The sequence below is a fragment of the Salvelinus sp. IW2-2015 genome, linkage group LG36 (genome assembly GCF_002910315.2).
Source record: "Salvelinus sp. IW2-2015 linkage group LG36, ASM291031v2, whole genome shotgun sequence".
Lineage (NCBI taxonomy): Eukaryota > Metazoa > Chordata > Actinopteri > Salmoniformes > Salmonidae > Salvelinus > Salvelinus sp. IW2-2015.
In genome coordinates, this window is record NC_036875.1 from 5,545,361 (window position 1) to 5,567,014 (window position 21,654).

Consider the following 21,654-nt stretch of genomic DNA (forward strand, 5'->3'; position numbering starts at 1 on the left):
CCTCGAAAGGTGAGGAATTGAAAGATATTGAAAACAGGGTGAACAAAACATTAGGAACATCCTTTTGCCCTCAAGGACAGCCTCAATTCTTCATTGTATGGACTCTACAAGGTGTCAAAAGCCTTACACAGGGATGCTGGCCCATGTTGATTACAAAGCTTCCCACAGTTGTGTCAAGTTGGCTGGATATCCTTTGGGTGTTGGACCATTCTTGATTACACACAGGAAAATGTTGAATGTGAAAAAAACCCAGCTGTGTTGCAGTTCTTAACACACTCAAACTGGGATGCCTGTTCAAAAGCACTTAAACCTTTTGTCTTTCCCTCTGATGGCACACATACACAATCCATGTCTCAATTGTCTCAAGGCATAAAATACTTCTTTAACCTGTTCCCCCCCTTCATCTACACTGATTGAAGTGGATTAAAGGGATCATAGGCGTTCACCTGTATTCACCTGGTCAGTGTGTCATGGAAAGAGCAGGTGTTTCTAATGTTTTGTCCACTCAGTGTACAGAATGTTAGTTTAAAATAATATAATTTCCCATTTTTTTGTGCATACAATATAGCTCAGTATAAGTATTTATTTTATTTTTATACAGTATTTTTGCGAATCTTTGCGATAATTTCAGCCCCTACAATAAATCAAGTCGGACATTTTTAACTTCTACGCTACAATTTGCATTTCCTGCTTTGCAGGGAAATGATCTTCTACAACAGAGTGATCGAATAAAGATAGTTAATCTGTCTGTCTAACTCATGTAACCTTCTGACAGTATCATGCTACAGTATAGAATAGAAAATGTGGGACTTACTGTTCTCTGTCTGTTTCCATGGCAGCCGCACTGACACAACGGCTTGTTGCCACGGCATATCAAGAGTGACAGTGAAGATGACGACCTGCCCAATGTCACACTGGACAGCGGTTACGAGACCGGATCTACTGCTCTGTCTATAGCACGGGCCGTACAGAAGTAAGTACCAGAGTGTGTGTTTCTGTGTGTGTGTATGTTTTGTGTATTTTATGTCCCTCTGTATAGCCTTTACCACCTCCCATGTGTCTAGTCCATCTGTGTATAATAAGATGAGTCAGGGCTACCCATCCATCCTAGTGTAGTCTGATAATCAGAACCAGTGTTTCAGTCTGCTCTCCCTTCCCCCCTAAACGTAGAAACTTCAAGACCCTGCACTCGTACTTTAACCCAGCCAGGTCACCCGTGATACAAGTCAGTATTCAACGTCCATCCATGTCTGAGGACGTTGGGAGTTGACGTGGAAACCAGCCACTAGGGGCAACAGTGAGCGCTGTTCCTTCAAGCAGGTTTTGAATCTGATAGGCTGGTGTGGTCAGGATGTGGTGGATGGGCATATGTAACTGCCTCTGGTGCCAAAGGTTACATGTTCAAATCCAGTGATAGAAAGGTAGAAGCAGCTACTCTTCCTGGGGTCAAGCAAAATTAAGGCAATTTTAAAAACATTACAATAGCAACACAGCAGATTTCACAAAAAATGAATTGTGTGGCCCTCAAGCCCCTACTCTACTACCACATATCTAGTCCATGTATACGTGTAACGTGGTTCGTCCTTTAAAAGTTGCAGCACAGCTTGCATGTTGCTGCAGAATTCTATGGCACGTTATTTAAGTGTCAATCACTGTTACCATTAATGCTAGTTAGTGCTAGTTTTGCACCACAGAGGGCATCTTTGAGAAGCATTTGATAGCCTCCGTGTGGTTGTACTAGAGAATTTTAACCCTTTTGGTGTAAGAACATAGTATATGGGACTGATTAAGACATTTTGCTTAATTCGTTTGATTAATAGTATGGTGTTTCTATTCCAAGAAAACTAAAAACCTCTGGTTTCCATTATGTTGAACGGAAAATATGGTACTGTACAATGTGACGGTCGGGGTAGGCCACAGTACTGGGCTATCTAGATAAAGAATCCCTGTGTTGTGCGGGCACGTGGGAGACTGGGGTTCAATTCCCCGACAGGCAGGAAGGAGTAGGCTGTCCTTGTAAATAAGAATTTGTTATTAATTGACTTGCCTAGTTAAATAAAGGTTACACTCAGAGCATAACAGTTCTACACCCTAATTGTGTAATTATAGTCTAACCGATACCCAAATGCATATTCAGTGAAAATAAAAAACTCATTGATTTATCAAGACAGTCCCCATGCTTTTCTCAGAGCAGCGTGAAACGGTGCTAAAATAGTTGTAAGCTATTGCTTAAAATTAAAACCAAAAGCTACCTCATGTGTCTCGCGGTGGCAGCCAGCACAGGTATGAAACCTGCATCTGTAGCAACGCATTTGCACTGCAGTGTCTTAGACAGCTGCGCCACTCAGGAGGCCCCATCCACAAAGTATCAAAATACATAGAGGTGTTGGTAAAGGTATATTGTCCTGCTAAAGCTCATAATGGGCTATTATAATACTGTACATGGTGTCCAGGTCAGGATAACCAAAACATGTATTTATTAACCTCTAACGAGCCTCTACCCCGGGTCCGGGATCACCCCCACCGCCCCACACACTGATTAGCATAGCTAGCATAGCTTCACAAGTAGATAGTAGCATCTAAATATCATTAAATCACAAGTCCAAGACACCAGATGAAAGATACAGATCTTGTGAATAAAGCCACCATTTCAGATTTTTAAAATGTTTTACAGGGAAGACAAAATATGTAAATCTATTAGCTAAAACACGTTAGCAAAATAACCACTTTTCTAACTCCATCAGTTTCTTACTACATCAGGTGCTATCACCAATTCGGCTAAACTAAGATATGATAGCCACTAACCAAGAAAAAACCTCTTCAGATGACAGTCTGATAACATATTTATGGTATAGGATAGGTTTTGTTAGAAAAAGTGCATATTTCAGGTAGAAACCACAGTTTACAATTGCACCGACCATCACAAGACGACTAGAATTATATAGAGAGCAACGTGTATGACCAATTTACTCTTAATAAAACATTTCATAAGAATAGACAAAGCATAGCAATGGAAAGACCCAGATCTGTGATTCCAGAAATATTTCAGATTTTCTAAGCGTTTCACAGCGAAAACACAATAAATCGATAAGTTAGCATACCACATGTGAAAACGTTACCAGAGCATCGATTCCAGCCAAAGAGCGCTATAAACGTAATCACCGCCAAATATAAAATTTTTCACTAACCTTCTCAGAATTCTTCCGATGACACTCCTGTAACATCATTTTACAACATACATATACAGTTTTGTCGAAAATGTGCATATTTAGCCATACAAAACCGTGGTTACAGGAAAATACTAGGAAATCAAGCCTCAAAATGTCTGACGTCATCTTTCAGAGTGATCTAGTTTAATTGAAAGCTAATCATATACTTGACTAAAAAAATACAGGGTTGACAGGAATCGAAAGACAAATTAGTTCTTAATGCAATCGCTGATTTACATTTTTTAAATTATTCTTTACTTTTCAATACAGGTTGCGCCAAGCGAAGCTATAGCAAACAAGATGGCGACATAAACGTTTAACATTTAATCGACAGAAACACGATTTATCATCATAATTGTTCTTACTGTGAGCTGTTCTTCCATCAGAATCTTGGGCAAAGAATCCTTTCTTGGGTCGAATCTTCTTTTGGTCGATAGATGTCCTCTGTCCTTCGAAATATCCACTAACGATCGAACGGGACCCCGAAACGTGTCCAAAGTTTCAGAGTGCACGACAAAGAAATTCTCAAAATCGCACTAAACGGATATAAATTGCTATAAAACGGTTCAAATTAACTACATTATGAGTTTTAACAACTATAACGACTAAAAACTGACCGGAGAAATATCACTCTCTAAACAACGATTTGGAAGGAGGCAGGTCTGATGTCCTTTTTGCCATGACGCATGCAGGAAGAGAGCGGTACTTCTACGTTTTCGTGTTTTATAGTGGCTCTGATTGCGCAATCGAATCCATTCAAAACGTGCTGTAGCCTAATAAACAAATGCAGGTGGCTTATATCTTCAAAATGCTTTATTATCCAAATGCAAAAGTGTGTACTGTATATATTTGTCAGCAATTTTTTGCTTTCGTTAATAAAATAATGATAAAAATACTCTTTCAAAATGCTAATGTTTATTTAGTTATGGATTCATAACGAATTACTATGGGATTAAATATCACTGAATTACAGAAATATTGTAACAAAGGTGTCTAATGAAGGTAAACAAATTGTTGCTTACTGGAAAGTACTCTCTCAAACACACATGGCCACGTGGTACAGCGCCATTATGGCTATTAGCAGGGCTATATTTTGACCTTTATAAATATTATTTTGGCCTATATTCAGATTACAATCGCTCACTGTAATTTTTTTTTCAACAAAATAATCTCCAAAATATTGTTATCTATAGCCTACTCGCTGTGGACGACTATTTCAGCACCGTTTCGGCTACTCTGAGACAAGCATGGAGAAACGAAAATGTTCAATTATATTCCATGATATTCTTAAGATAAAGGTGTTAAACTGAATATAAGCAAGTGATGTCTGCTAAATAATCAAGTTGATGGCACAGTCATATAGCCTCGGCATCTACATAAAGCTGCGGGTGGGCGACCTCATGCAACCTCAAAATGTCGGATAAAGCGTATACTGTACAGTACTGTATTTCTTCAACAGCATCTTTACACTTTCGTTAATAAAAGAATGATAAAATACTCTTTCAAAATGACGATGTTTATTTAGTTATGGATCCATAACGAATTACTATGGGAATTAAATATCACTGAATTACAGAAATATTAGAACAAAGTTGTCTAATGAAGGTAAACAAATTGATGCTTACTGGAAAATACTCTCTCAAACACACACGGTCACGTTGTACAGCACCATTATGGCTATTAGCAGGTAGCTGGACAATAGACTTGCCTAGAAGGAAGGTAGAGGGAGAATTCTACTGTCAAATGTATTTCTGAGTGAGGTTGGCTGTATCACAACTGGCCGTGATTGGTTGCAATTTCAGTTTAATCCACCAGAAAAGACTAAACAAATAATACAACAAAAAGTATTGTTATTATTATGTATCACATCTGACCATGATTGGGAGTCCCATAGGGTGATTGGCACAGCATTTCTCTCCCTCTAAAAACTGAAATAAATGTTTTGGCCTTTACAAATATTATTTTGGCCTTTATTCAGATTACAATCGCTCACTTAAATTTTTTTGAAAATTAAATAACCTCCAAAATATCATTATATATTATCAAGTTGATGGCACAGTCATATAGTCAGCACCTACATAAAGCTGAGTGACTCACTCATTCATGGCTTTGGATCAAAATAAATAAGTACCAACAATCTTTCTGATAGTCTTTAATAAATAAATGTTTTGGTTATCCTGACCTGGACACCATGTACAGTATTATAATAGCCCATTATGAGCTGTTAGCAGGACAATATACCTTTACCAACACCTCTATGTATTTTGATACTTTGTGGATGGGGCCTCCTGAGTGGCGCAGCTGTCTAAGAMACTGCAGTKCAAAATGCGTTGCTACAGATGCAGGTTTCATACCTGTGCTGGCTGCCACCGCGAGACACATGAGGTAGCTTTTGGTTTTAATTTTAAGCAATAGCYTACAACTATTTTAGCACCGTTTCACGCTGCTCTGAGAAAAGCATGGGGACTGGTCTTGATAAATCAATGAGTTTTTTATTTTCACTGAATATGCATTTGGGTATCGGTTAGACTATAATTACACAATTAGGGTGTAGAACTGTTATGCTCTGAGTGTAACCTTTATTTAACTAGGCAAGTCAATTAATAACAAATTCTTATTTACAAGGACAGCCTACTCCTTCCTGCCTGTCGGGGAATTGAACCCCAGTCTCCCACGTGCCCGCACAACACAGGGATTCTTTATCTAGATAGCCCAGTACTGTGGCCTACTCCCGACCGTCACATTGTACAGTACCATATTTTCCGTTCAATCMTAATGGAAACCAGAGGGTTTTTTAGTTTTCTTGGAATAGAAACACCATACTATTAATCAAAYGAATTAAGCAAAATGTCTTAATCAGTCCCATATACTATGTTCTTACACAAAAAGGGTTTAAATTCTCTAGTACARCCACTACGGAGGCTATCAAATGCTTCTCAAAGATGCCCTCTGGTGGTCAAACTAGCACTAACTAGCATTAATGGTAACAGTGRTTGACACTTAAATAACGTGCCATAGAATTCTGCAGCAACATGCAAGCTGTGCTGCAACTTTTAAAGGACGAACCACTGTACACGTATACATGGACTAGATATGTGGTAGTAGAGTAGGGGCTTGAGGGCACACAMTTMATTTTTTGTGAAATCTGCTGTGWWKSTATTGTAATGTTTTTAAAATTGCCTTAATTTTGCTKGACCCCAGGAAGAGTAGCTGCTTCTACCTTTCTATCACTGGATTTGAACATGTAACCTTTGGCACCAGAGGCAGTTACATATGCCCATCCACCATCCCTGACCACACCAGCCTATCAGATTCAAAACCTGCTTGAAGGAACAGCGCTCACTGTTGCCCCTAGTGGCTGGTTTCCACGTCAACTCCCAACGTCCTCAGACATGGATGGACGTTGAATACTGACTTGTATCACGGGTGACCTGGCTGGGTTAAAGTACGAGTGCAGGGTCTTGAAGTTTCTACGTTTAGGGGGGAAGGGAGAGCAGACTGAAACACTGGTTCTGATTATCAGACTACACTAGGATGGATGGGGTAGCCCTGACTCATCTTATTATACACAGATGGACTAGACACATGGGGAGGGTGGTAAAGGCTATACAGAGGGACATAAAATACACAAACATACACACACACAGAACACACACTCTGGTACTTACTTCTGTACGGCCCGTGCTATAGACAGAGCAGTAGATCCGGTCTCGTTAACGCTGTCCAGTGTGACATTGGGCAGGTCGTCATCTTCACTGTCACTCTTGATATGCCGTGGCAACAAGCCGTTGTGGTCAGTGCGGGCTGCCATGGAAACAGACAGAGAACAGTAAGTCCCACATTTTCTATTCTATACTGTAGCATGTGATACTGTCAAGAGGTTACATGAGTTAGACAGACAGATATACTATCTTTATTCGATCACTCTGTTGTAGAAGATCATTTCCCTGCAAAGCAGGAAATGCAAATTGTAGCGTAGAAGTTAAAATGTCCGACTTGATTTATTGTAGGGGCTGAAATTATCGCAAAGATTCGCAAAAAATACTGTATAAAATAAAATAAATACTTATACTGAGCTATATTGTATGCACAAAAAAAGTGGGAAATTATATTATTTTAAACTAACATTCTGTACACTGAGTGGACAAAACATTAGAAACACCTGCTCTTTCGATGACACACTGACCAGGTGAATACAGGTGAACGCTATGATCCCTTTAATCCACTTCAATCAGTGTAGATGAAGGGGGGGGAGACAGGTTAAAGAAGTATTTTTATGCCTTGAGACAATTGAGACATGGATTGTGTATGTGTGCCATTCAGAGGGAAAGACAAAAGGTTTAAGTGCTTTTGAACAGGCATCCCAGTTTGAGTGTGTTAAGAACTGCAACACAGCTGGGTTTTTTCACATTCAACATTTTCCTGTGTGTATCAAGAATGGTCCAACACCCAAAGGATATCCAGCCAACTTGACACAACTGTGGGAAGCTTTGTAGTCAACATGGGCCAGCATCCCTGTGTAARGCTTTTGACACCTTGTAGAGTCCATACAATGAAGAATTGAGGCTGTCCTTGAGGGCAAAAGGGGATGTTCCTAATGTTTTGTTCACCCTGTTTTCAATATCTTTCAATTCCTCACCTTTCGAGGGTAACAGCACTGAGCCTTTCCCGCCCAAAAAAAATCTGAGATTGGAGAATACATTGGGATACAGTGGCCTCTTCAGTTCAAACCATAGGCTTTCAAAGGGGATCAGAGACTGAGCTGGTCATTGCAAAATGTTGATTTTGTGGTCAGTTAACCATTTCTTTGTGGATCTTGATAGAAGATCCACTTGCGGCCAAGTTTCAGCCTCCTGGCAGAGGCAACCAGGTTTTGGATAAAATGTCTTGGTACTAGGTTAATCATCATGCGTTGACCTTAACAACGGCCCCAGGACCAGTGGAAGCAAAATAGCAAAAAAAATAACATCAAAGATCCACCACCATATATTACAGTAGGTATGGCATTCTTTTCTGCTTCATTATTTTGATGCCAAATCCACTACTGGTGTGCGTGGCCCGAAGAGATCTATTTTCATGTCATCTGATGATAGGACCGGTTCCATTCCAAGTGCCAATGCCGTTTAGCACACGCCAGGCATTTACATTTGGTGGATGGCATGACAATATAGCTATTTTGTCACACACACCAATATAGCTCAGTATTTGTATTTTATACAGTCTTCCTTGCTCATCTTTATCAAGGGTGCCAATAATTTCAGACCCCATGTCACGAATACTACCGAAGGTGACTCCCCTTCCCGTTCGGGTGGCGCTCGGCGGTCGTCGTCGCCGGTCTACTAGCTGCCACCGATCCCTTTTTCCTTTTCGTTTATGTATGTCTAATTGTTTTCACCTGTTTCTTGTTGGGGTTTTGGGAGGTGTACTATTTAGGTTAGTTTCGCCCGCTAGTGTTTGTGCGGGCTTATTTTGTGTGTTCATGTTACGTCGGGAGTGGATTATTTGATWGTTTTTTTTTCGCTGTCCAGCTTATTTTAAACAGTGGTCTGTGGGTTGTGTTTGCGCCTGTGTTTTGGCGTCACCCCTTTTGTACCTGTTCCTGTTTTCACTGTGGATATTAAAGCGTTTTGTTCCCGTAAAACTTTTGCTCTCTCTGCGCCTGACTCTACACCCATCATTCACCTGACGTTACACCCCACTGTATACTAAGATTTTTTTTTTTATCAACACCTACAAAAATTTATATTATTTATAATTCACATTTGCTGTTGCTGCAGGATTATTTTCCTGACGTGAGAAACTAGTCAAATTAAGATGGGATATACAGTGGGGAGAACAAGTATTTGATACACTGCCGATTTTGCAGGTTTTCCTACTTACAAAGCATGTAGAGGTCTGTAATTTTTATCATAGGTACACTTCAACTGTGGAGAGACGGAATCTAAAACAAAAATCCAGAAAATCACATTGTATGATTTTTAAGTAATTCATTTGCATTTTATTGCATGACATAAGTATTTGATCACCTACCAACCAGTAAGAATTCCGGCTCTCACAGACCTGTTAGTTTTTTCTTATAGAAGCCTGCTGTTCTCCACTCATTACCTGTATAACTGACCTGTTTGAACTCGTTACCTGTTATAAAGACACCTGTCCACACACTCAATCAAACAGACTCCAACTCTCCACAATGGCAAGACCAGAGAGCTGTGTAAGGACATCAAGGATAAAATTGTAGACCTGCACAAGGCTGGGATGGGCTACAGGACAATAGGCAAGCAGCTTGGTGAGAAGGCAACAACTGTTGGCGCAATTATTAGAAAATAGAAGAAAAATAGAAGAGTTCAAGATGATGGTCAATCACCCTCGGTCTGGGGCTCCATGCAAGATCTCACCTCGTGGGCATCAATGATCATGAGAAGGTGAGGGATCAGCCAGAACTACACGGCAGGACCTGGTCAATGACCTGAAGGAGCTGGACCACAGTCTCAAAGAAAACCATTAGTAACACACTACGCCGTCATGGATTAAAATCATGCAGCGCACACAGGTCCCCTGCTCAAGCAGGCGCATGTCCAGGCCCGTCTGAAGTTTGCCAATGACCATCTGGATGATCCAGAGGAGGAATGGGAGAAGGTCATGTGGTCTGATGATTCAAAAATAGAGCTTTTTGGTCTAAACTCCACTCGCCGTGTTTGGAGGAAGAAGAAGGATGAGTACAACCCAAGAACACCATCCCAACCGTGAGCATGGAGGTGGAAACATCATTCTTTGGGGATGCTTTTCTGCAAAGGGGACAGGACGACTGCACCGTATTGAGGGGAGGATGGATGGGGCCATGTATTGCGAGATCTTAGCCAACAACCTCCTTCCTCAGTAAGAGCATTGATGATGGGTCGTGGCTGGTCTTCCAGCATGACAACGACCCGAAACACACAGCCAGGGCAATAAGGAGTGGCTCGTAAGAAGTATCTCATAGGTCCTGGAGTGGCCTAGCCAGTTCCAGACCTGAACCCAATAAAAAATCTTGGAGGGAGCTGAAAGTCCGTATTGCCCAGCGACAGCCCCGAACCTGAAGGATCTGGAGAAGGTCTGTATGGAGGAGTGGGCCAAAATCCCTGCTGCAGTGTGTGCAAACCTGGTCAAGAACTAAGGAAACGTATGATCTCTGTAATTGCAAATAAAGGATTCAGTACCAAATATTAAGTTCTGCTTTTCTGATGTATCAAATACTTATGTCTTGCAATAAAATGCTAATTAATTACTTAAAAATCATACAATGTGATTTTCGGGATTTTTGTTTTAGATTCCGTCTCTCACAGTTGAAGTGTACCTATGATAAAAATTACAGACCTCTACATGCTTTGTAAGTAGGAAAACCTGCAAAATCGGCAGTGTATCAAATACTTGTTCTCCCCACTGTATGTATGATGTTTGTGCTGCCATTAGACACAAACACAGAAGACAAAGACAGAAGTCCCATATTACGTTATACTTTATACTCTACCATATACAGACACAGACAAGCCGATACACTTTACAAGCCAAAGAGTTTTATCTATCAACAACCACTACAACAACAACTTTCGGATGGGACGTTAAACGGGTGTCCTGACTCTCTGAGGTCACTAAAGATCCCATGGCACTTATCGTAAGAGTAGGGGTGTTAACCCCGGTGTCCTGGCTAAACTCCCAATCTGGCCGTCAAACCATCACGGTCACCTAATAATCCCCAGTTTACAATTGGCTCATTCATCCCCCTCCTCTCCCCTGTAACTATTCCCCAGGTAGTTGCTGTAAATGAGAACGTGTTCTCAGTCAACTTACCTGGTAAAATAACGGATAAATAACAAAAAAACAAAAAAAATACAAGTTGTTTTAATCATGTCGTACTGTATGAATAACAGTCCAACATATCAGACAATGTTTTTAACTTTTCTGTAGAATAATGTGCTCTTACTGCACGTGGTTTCCAGKTACTGGGGATTTTGTCAATACTTTTTAAATTTCCCTCTATGTGGCTGTTTTGGTATTATTCAAATGACCTGTCTGACACCAATGTCTGTCTCATTCCTAGTCGTATTGCTTTGACATACTTTCTTTGAATTTCATTCATACTCGTATACGAAACATTCAATTTCATTCACTGAATTTCACTCAAAGAAGAGCTTGATGAAGGCCACTTCACTCATAGAAAACCAAACGTAAGAATTTGAATAATGTAGCTATGTCTTCTCTCCTCTGCATTTAACAGCAATCAAAGCCCCAGCCCTCTTGCCCTCCACCCTTTCTGCAGACCAAAATAGATACTGAAAACACCCAGTACATCCTGTATGGTAGACTGTCTGAACCTCTGAGTGTGCGAGCGTGCATGCGTGCGTGCGTGTGTGTTTGGCACCACAGGGAGTGACAATGCTCGTGCCATGCTACAGGCTGTTAGGCTGACGACTCACACAAAATTATTTCGCTGTTCTGTCGTTCGCTACATTCTTTAGTACGACACTGCCATCATTGAAGTTGTTTGTGGTGACATGGGTCGTTGTACTTAACATCAGTGTTTGGATCGTCTCTAACTAAAGCAAATTCTGAATTTTCAAACCATCGCTTTACCCAGGTGTGTTCTGGCTCTAGCCCAACCTATTGGTTTCTKGACTAATCAGACGGCCCTGAATGTGTCCGTATTCGGGGAGCGTCGGGGAGGTACTCCAGACTCATTGTGAAGAAGAAACTAACGTCCATGGGCATGGCGTAGCAATTGGCAGGAGCAAGGAGTATGGGTAGCCAGGCAAACAGGCTGTCCTGCCCTCAGATCAGTTGTCTGGTATGATTGACAGTTCCTGACAGGAAGTGCCTGCAGGGTCTACACTGAGGATGGGCCCACCCCAGAGACACCCCAACATGTGCAGACACGAACAGGCACTAATACACTAATGCACACACACACACCCATTATTAGCCACTATCGCCCCCGCCTTGTAGATAAGAAGCTGGGTGGTGCGGTGTATTTGGGCGTTGTTGTTGTCTCTGAGCAGTGGGTGGGGGATGTTGCGATAGTGATAGCCCGTCAAGTGTGTTTGTGTGTCTACATTCCCACAGTCCGTGTGAGATTTTAGACAATTTGTTCAAAAGCACATCTCTCCTACAGCAGACTAATGTTCAGACATCTTTCTTTTATACAAAAATATGTTATGAAAGGTTGTGAAATATTATTTTACAATAAATTCTGTAAAACACATTCAGGCATTTGCCTTTCATGTATAGAGGTATGAAATGATATGTTAAGAAAGACAGCTCTGCTCACTGTGTAATCCTGTGGTGGGTAACAGGGACCACAGTATGTACATGATCTTCATTATAGACCACTGTTAGTTGTTTTAGAGCTGGGCAAGAACAAAATCTGCACTCCCCGCAATAGGCATGCAGTTGCCCATCCCTGATCATCCACAGCTTCATTTTCCTCGGTAACCAAGCTCAATTCTACATGTGTGCATTCTCTTTTCATTGACCAGGCCAAATGTGACCCTTGACCTGGGAGCAATGCTCTATTGTTGCTAATGTTCCCTCCACAACCTCTCCAATGGGTGACTCATTGGATATCTGACCAGGGCCTTCAGCCAATCTCTAGCTAAGCATTCTCCTGCTCTCTGAGAGGCAGAGCAATGAAATGAACAAACTCTCACCAATACAACAGAATATCGCTACGAAATGTGTGACAATTCAATATATGGAGCACATACAGTACATGGTATAATACACAATACACACTTGCGTTAGGGTTCAATTCCATTTCAATAGTCACTTAATTCAGAATCATAGCGGAAAATTGTAATTGTAATCGGAATTTCAGATTACTTCATAAATTGACTGAATTGAAATAGAAATTGAATGCATTCTGTACCAATCCTGTTATTTGTATTTGTATTTATTATGGATCCCCAATAGCTGCTGCCAAGGCAGCAGCTACTCTTCCTGGGGTCCAGACAAATTAAGGCAGTTATAAAAATATTTTTACAATACATTCACAACAGAATTCACAACACGTTAAGTGTGTGCCCTCAGGCCCCGACTCTACTACCACATATCTACAACACAAAATCCATGTCTACGTGTGTGTATAGTGCGTATGTTATCGTGTGTGTGTGTATGCATGTGTCTGTGCTTATGTTTGTTTTGCTTCACAGTCCCCGCTGTTCCATAAGGTGTATTTTTATCTGTTTTTTAAAAATCAAATGTTACTCCTTGCATGAGTTACTTGATGTGTTCCATGTAGTTATGGCTCTATGTAGTACTGTGCACCTCCCATCATCTGTTCTGAACTTGGGGTCTGTGAAGAGACCTCTTGTGGCATGTCTTGTGGGGTATGCATGGATGTCCGAGCTGTGCACCAGTAGTTCAAACAGACAAGCTCGGTGCATTCAAGATGTCAATACCTCTCATAAATAAAAGTAGTGTTGAAGTCAATCTCTCCTCCACTTTGAGCCAAAATAGATTGAAATGCATATTATTAATATTAGCTCTCTGTGTACATCCAAGGGCCAGCAGTGCTGCCCTGTTCTGAGCCATTTGCAATTTTCCTAAGTCCCTCTTTGTGGCACCTGACCACATGACTGAACAGTCGTCCAGGTGAGACAAAACTAGGGCCTGTAGGACCTGCCTTGTTGATAGTGTTGTTAATAAGGCAGAGCAGCGTTTTATTATGGACAGACTTCTCCCCATCTTAGCTACTGTTGTATCAATATGTTTTGACCATGACAGTTTACAATCCAGGGTTAATCCAAGCAGTTTAGTCATCTCAACTTGCTCAAGTTCCACACTATTCATTACAAAATGTAATTGAGGTTTAGGGCAGTGGTGTAAAGTACTTTAAGAAAARATACTTGAAAGTACTACTTAARTATTTTTTGGGGATATCTGTACTTTACTTTACTATTTATATTTTTGACAACTTTTACTTTTACTTCACTACATTCCTAAAGAAAATAATGTACTTTTTACTCCATACATTTTCCTGACACCCAAAAGTACAAGTACTCGTTACATTTTGAATGCTAAGCAAGACAGGAAAATTGTCTAATTCACACACTTATCAAGAAAACATCCCTGGTCATTCCTGCTGCCTCTGATCTGGTGGACTCACTAAACACATGCTCCGTGTATAAATTATGTCTGAGTGTTGGAGCGTGCCCCTGGCTATCCGTAAATTTAAAAAAAACAAGAAAATGGTGCCATCTGGTTTGCTTAATATAAGGAATTTGAAATGATTTATACTTTTACTTTTGGTACTTAAGAATATTAAGAATATTTTAGCAATTAAATGACTTTTGATACTTAAGTATATTTAAAACCAAATACTTTTACACAAGTAGAATTTCACTTTTACTTGAGTCATTTTATATTAAGTTATCTTAMATTTTACTCAAGTATGACAATTGGCTACTACACCACTRGTTTAGGATTATAGTGAATGATTTGTCCCAAATACAATGCTTTTAGTTTTTTAAATATTTAAGACTAACTTATTCCTTGCCAACAATTCTGAAACTAACTGTAGCTCTTTGTTAAGTGTTGCAGTCATTTCAGTCGCTGTAGTAGCTGACATGTATAGTGTTGAGTCATCCGCATACATAGACACACTGACTTTACTCAAAGCCGCTTTACTCAAAGCCAGTGGCATGTTGTTAGTAAAGATTGAAAAAAGTAAGGGGCCTAGACAGCTGCCCTGGGAAATTAATGAATCTACCTGGATTATGTTGGAAAGGCTTCCATTAAAGAACACACTTTGTGTCACGCCCTGATCTGTTTCACCTGTTCCTGTGATTGTCTCCCTCCAGGTGTCGCTTATTTTCCCCAGTGTATTTATCCCTGTGTTTCCTGTCTCTCTTTGCCAGTTCGTCTTGTATGTTTAGTCAAGTCAACCAGCTTGTTTTTCCCGTACTCCTTTTGCTATTCTCCTTTTTCTAGTCCTCCCGGTTTTGACCCTTGCCTGTTTCTGGACTCAGTACCCACCTGCCTGACTTCTTCTGCCTGCCTTGACCACGAGCCTGCCACTCTGTACCTCCTGGACTCTGATCTGGTTTTGACATTTTTGCCTGTCCACGGCCATTCTCTTGCCTACCCCTTTGGATTATTAAACATTGTAAGACTCCAACCATCTGCCTCATGTGTCTGCATCTGGGTCTCGCCTTGTGCCTTGATACTCTGTGTTCTGTTAGACAGGTAACTATTTATCCACAATATAGCAGGGGATGTAAAGCCATAACAATTACGTTTCTCCAGCAGCAGACTATGATTGATAATGTCAAAAGCTGCACTGAAGTCTTACAAAACAACTCCCACAATCTTTTTGTCATCAATTTCTCTCAGCCAATCATCAGTCATTTGTGTAAGTGCTGTGCTTGTTGAATGTCCTTCCCTATAAGTGCACTGAAAGTCTGTTGTCAATTTGTTTAGTGTAAAATAACATTGTATTTGGTCAAACGCAATTTTTTACGAAAGTTTACCAAGGGTTCGTAACATGCTGATTGGTTGGCTATTTGAGCCAGTAAAGGAGGCTTTACTATTCTTAGGTARCAGAATGACTTTTGGTTCCCTCCAGGCCTGAGGGCACACACTCTCTAGTAGGCTTAAATTGAAAATATGGCAAATAGGAGTGGCAATATCGTCTGCTATTATCCTCAGTATTTTTCCTTCCAAGTTGTCAGACCCCGGTGGCTTGCCATTGTTGATAGAGAACAATACTTTTTTCACCTCTTGGTACACAGTGCATTCAATGTGTAACAGTTAGAGGTGTTTACTATATTTCATAGATGCAATAATATACAACAAAGCATGTCCTATACACACTCTCTAGTATGCTGTCTATCTTGATGCTACTCTCTCTTCCCCCATCTACCAGGTCAGCTGCTGTCTCAGAGCAGTGCAGACAGTGACCATAACGGTCTCGAATAATATGGGTCTGGAGGCAGGAGACAGACATGGTGTTATTGTCGGACCTGGGTTCAATTAGTATTCAAACCCTTTCAAAACTGGGATGGATTGAGCTTGTTTGGGTCAATTAAACCAAAGGCATACAGTAATCTCCAAAAGTGCCAAACTCCACCCATCTGGTGCTCCAGACAGACAAGCAAACACTCAAAGTATGTCGAAAGATTTCAATCACTATTTGAACCCAGGTCTGAGTATTACAGCGGGAAGAAAACACAGCCAATACTAAAACTACAACTCTGTCTCTGGCTTTCCTGTATAGGGTCTTCTTTCCCACCAAGACTGAGCACCTATATTCTCAGCAAAACCCCTAATTATACAGGCTGATTAGTAGAGACGTTAGTTGGAAAACGTGTATTTGGAGCGAKGGAAGGGGACACAAAAGAGGAGTACATGGTGGAGAGGTGAGAAGAGCCTTGGCGCGTTTCTTTCTTTCTCTCTCTTTCTTGCCTGTTGTTTCCAGTCAAGCCTAGTTTCCATGGAAACCTGCTCCCGGAGACAGATATGAGAGAGGAAGGGCACATGCCCCTCTCTCTGAAAGAGGATGGCCAACCTGAGTGTGTGTATGGGGGGTGGGTGGGCGGTAGGGCCGTGTCCGTGTGAGAGAGAGAGAGTGAAAAGAGAGAGTGGGAGAGGGAGAGAAGAGAGCTGTTCTTTCATAATTCTATTGATCCTACACTTCATTACAGTCCAGTACAGATGATGCATACAGCAAAAGCAAATCCCAAGGAGACATTATGAGACCAATATAGTGACTGCATCACAGTATGATTGCCAGTTATCAATATATCAGGGACAAATGGCACATCCTACAAAGAAGCACAGTGTGGAGCTGTGGTCCAGTGTTAACACTCCTGGCTCCATGCACGTATGTGACACGCCGCAGGAGACTGGGATTCAATCCCGAGCGTTCCCTTCTCTCTGTCTCTCCTGCTCATCTATCTCCCACTGTTTCAAATCTGTCTGTCAGCACAATATGAAAGGAGAGTGAYTCGCCATAGAAGAAGAACAATAATGTGTCATATGAGGGGACAGGTCATGTAATCGTACAAGAAGCATGTTAGTSTGCATTCCACTACAGTGAAAGGACGGTACAGTACTTTGGCTCGCTCTGCAGTGCTTCTCCAACCAGAGAAACCATTTGTTTGGATATCATTGCAGTACTGCCAAACCCAATGCCTCTACAGTTCATTGCCATGTTCTTTCTGTAACGTCTTACGCTATATCACCCATTAAACACATGTATGTACACACACGCACACACACAGTAACTGTACAGTACAGTACAATGCAATGCTCTGAGTGCCTCATGTTCTGGCTGTATCACCACAGTGACTGTGTCTGCCCCACCCCAGGGCTGACCCCGATTCCCCTGCTCTCCACTCACACACTGGGTGGAGCTGGTGGTGTTGCTGCGTGTGTGTGTGTTTGTGTGTGTGTCTGTGCTCTCAATGTACACTGCCACCCATCTTCAATATTGGTCTCCACCCTATTACGCAAGCCTTGTTTTTCCTCTCTTTTGTCCTCTCTCCTCTCCCAGAATGCAGACACCCAGCGTTTAAAGAGCCCGTCTCAATGGACCCTCCCGCCTACCCAATGAGTGGGTGTGTCAATCTGCCAGGGAGTGACGGACAGCAGCCTCAGATAAACAATGTTCTTTTACAACAAACTGCTCCCCAGTGTACAGCCTCCAGTCGACTTGACAGAAACACCCAAAGTCACTAGTGGTTTACGCACGCTGACTAGAAAACCACACCCTGTAGCGAGCCTGCCTGCTCCAAAACAGAAGGATCAGTCAGAGTGCACACACACATACAAGCATGCATGCAAACATGCACATACAGAGCAAATGCACAAGCACAAATATTATGATTTATTATTTGTATTATTACAGGCACACGCACACTCGTCTGTCTGTCTGTCTGTCTGTCTGTCTGTCTGTCTGTCTGTCTGTCTGTCTGTCTGTCTGTCTGTCTGTCTGTCTGGTCTGTCTGTCTGTCTGTCTGTCTGTCTGTCTGTCTGTCTGTCTGTCTGTCTGTCTCTATCTCTCAAATCTAAGCATAACCCAGACCCAGATGCATGCTTTAGATTAGGGGAGAGAAATATGGCAGCCTGCCTGGTCCTCGTTACCTTAACTGGAGGCAATAGGACGGCCGAGGAGAAAAATCCTCACACTTACAGACGGAAAGCTTTTCATCCTCTAAATCTCATCTCCTCTCAAAAGGACTGCGTTATCTCCTGGGGACCATCTTTAGCATAGAGCACACACAGGCCTGTCATTACACCGGACGGTGTTGTCTTTCTCTTTCTTCCTGTCTCTTTTTATGTCTGACCTGAAGTGTTCTCACACTGTATTGTAGACATTGTCTGTTGAGACAGAAGGGAGGAGAAGGCAGGACTATGTAGGGGTGGCTAACTTTATCCCAAGTAACTCCAACGATGGCATTGGGATGATAAGGCAGGAAGATGTTAGTATGATGTGAATGTCAGGCTGTTGAGTTCGGGTACAAGACAATACATGCAACTAAACAGTAATGACACTGTTGTGACACAGTGTACAGTAACTACACTACATGGCAAGGTACTTGTCCCACTTTTGCCATATACTGTACATTCCAGTAAAGAGTGAAAAGTGAAGAGCGAGAGAGGAGAAGGCTGAAGAAAATTAGGAAATGAGAGAAGGTAGTCTTCTGCCTCATCTCACCCGACTCTTCAAGATGACGAGAGAGAGAGAGAGATAAAAATAAAGAGATATAGATAAAGAGAGCGACAGATTAGAGAGAGAGAGAGAGCACGCTCTTTGTCTCACCTTTGCCATGGTGGCTCTTGTGGTCGTCCAGCAGAGGTAGCATGATGGCATTGTTGTGGAGGCTGGAGGGTGAGCGCACGGACGTGGTGTGCATGAGGGGTAGCGACTGCACCACCACAGGGATACGATGCACTTGGTGGCCCCCCATTTTACCCCCTACTCCTCCTCCACCCTGTACCCCTCCAAGGTTCAGGGGGCTTGAGGGCGGTGGCGGCACGGGGTGCATGATGTGCAAAAACTGCTGTTGATGATGATGATGATGACCCCGGACAGCAGCTCCAGGGGCTACCAGGGGCCCGGGCGTGAGCACAGACGAGGCGGAGGTGATGACAGACAGAGAGGAGAATGATGATGATGAAGAAGAAATGGAGGGCGGCGAGAAAGCGGAAGTGACAGGAGAAGCCGTGGAGGTGAAGGACGGGGGTGAGGGGCGGGGCTTGTTGATTGACAGGTCGACAGGCTCGGTCTGTGTCTGGAAGTGGGGGTCATGGGAGAGCAGGTCCTCAGGAGGTTCAGGTTTGACTTTGCTCAGCAGGAGGGGGACGGTGTCCATCGTGGGGTAGCTGTGTACTTTGGGGGACTAAAGAGGAAAAGAGAGACAAATATCTGATTATTGATCCAACATCTGTATTTGTCATGTGATGGTCTTCCCTTTGGTATGCATATCACTTAACCCTGCCAAGAGACACACACTATTGACCTTTGGGGGATTGAGGGAGGAAAAGAAACACCAGTCAAACGATCCATGTTCTATATATGATCTACATGTGTCATGATTATACACCTATACATATAGCCCATTGGAACTACTACACAAGCTGTGGCCAAAGACCGATTCCTGTGGCAGAAAATGATTGCCGCCTTATGCCCCATAAATTATGAAGATGACTAAGTAAGTATTGGAACTAGCTTGTCTATGTGTACTACAGTGTCCATATTAACAGCCTCAATCTCAGAAGGACTTGTATCAATCTTTCATTCAAAGGTAACATAAATACATAGATTATGATGTATGACAGAGATATGATGACGACATATGTCRCACTGATATTTACTAGATTAGAGAGGATGAAGTATGTGAACATAGTAATATCCTCTTGCTCATGGAAGCTGTCAACTAAAGAAATGACTAATCTGCCGTAACTATGATGTCATAGACCGAGAGGAAATGATGGGGAACGTTTGGTCTCTTCTCTCTCTACTGGCATTTATTACTTTCTCTCTTCAAGTGTTTCTCTCTCTCTTTATGGCTCTTATCACCTCTTATTGTGCTTATCTCTCATTTTCTCTCTTCTGGCCCTTCTCTCTTTCTCCTGACTATTTCCACCCCATCATTCTCTCTCTCTCCCTCTCTTTCTCCACCTCTCTCTCTCTCGCCTGGCGTATGTCTCTTTCTCCTTCCTGGTTTATATCCCTCCCACAGGAACACAGCTCTCTTGGCTCCCCCATATCTCTCTTAAATCTCCTTTTGTGATGGTGGAAAAAACATTATATGGGCAATCATCTGTCCCAGGCCTCTTAAGGCCAGTGCCGGTGGTTCAGTGTGTCCCTCCATGCACCCTATACTTAACAAATCCCAGGCCTCTAAGACACATTGTTCTGACTGTCCGGAGGCATTTCATAACACTGTTTATCTCAACTTAACTATCTAGGACATACCGCTGTCAACTGCTAGCCTGCTGCTGTCAATAGACAGGACTCTCTGAACGTGGTGGCTACATGAAAGGCCCTTTTTTAAAACACAACGTTTTAAGAAGTAAATCCWCAACAGTAGGTGCATGAATAATCCTGTAGAACGTTTTAATCGTAATGTATACAATCCATAGACGCGAACTGTCCATTGTATTTATTAGTCATCTGTAACCAACAAGGTTACACTTTACTGTAGGTGTCCTTACACATTCACAGAACCTTTATAACAGCTACATAGCACATTATGACGTTCATCATAAGCGTTCGTTAACAGTTATTGAAAGTTATTAATTATTAGCTACAGCATGTTATATAGCTGTTATAAAGTCTTTATGAATGCATACAAAGGACACCTACAGTAAGGTGTTACCAGATAAATGAGGCTGTGTGTGAATGTTACGCTCCCCAACAAGAAACCAAAAAACTGTCTCTCAAACAGCCGGGGGAACTAACAAAGAGTCACTAACAACAACCAAAACAAAACAGGTAGGGGTTTCGAAGGGGTTCTCAAAGACACCTATGTCCACTAAAAGTTGCAAGCAACAAGAAATATGGGTCCTAATGACTGATTAACGAGACTACAGGTGCAACACATCCTGACCAACAAGGATGATTCCAATCAGGGCAAGCCATACCCAAACAGAACCAACCTCTATAAATCCAAATCGAAAACGAAATTGAAAACAATATTGAGCAAAACCAAAATGCCTATAACAGTGGAAAACGTACACTGGTATATATTTGAACTTGTTTACACTGTATACAGGGTTGAGGAGTAACGGATTACAAAAAAAACTGTAAATGCAATCCGTTACATTACCAGCAAAGATATTGTAGTCAGATTACAGATACCTTTTGAAAAACWAGATGATTGCTTCTAGGATTACTTCTCAATTCAAAAAGAATGTTTGCCAAATAAATATTTTACATCTTTCTGTTTTCTCAATGACATTCCAATCA

The 21,654-nt window shown here is 41.8% G+C and overlaps 1 protein-coding gene across 2 annotated transcripts in view; it reads right to left on the minus strand.

Moving 5' to 3' along the window:
- LOC111959440 (Krueppel-like factor 12) overlaps window positions 1–21,654 on the minus strand; it is a 187,176-nt gene that overhangs the window by 57,086 nt on the left and 108,436 nt on the right. For both annotated transcript variants that reach the window (XM_023980986.2, XM_070437678.1), the window contains exons 3-4: window positions 19,003–19,582; window positions 6,878–7,013 (exon numbers count right to left, since the gene is read on the minus strand). In XM_023980986.2, coding sequence (XP_023836754.1) covers window positions 6,878–7,013; window positions 19,003–19,582 — 716 coding nt within the window. The remainder of the gene's footprint in view (window positions 1–6,877; window positions 7,014–19,002; window positions 19,583–21,654) is intronic.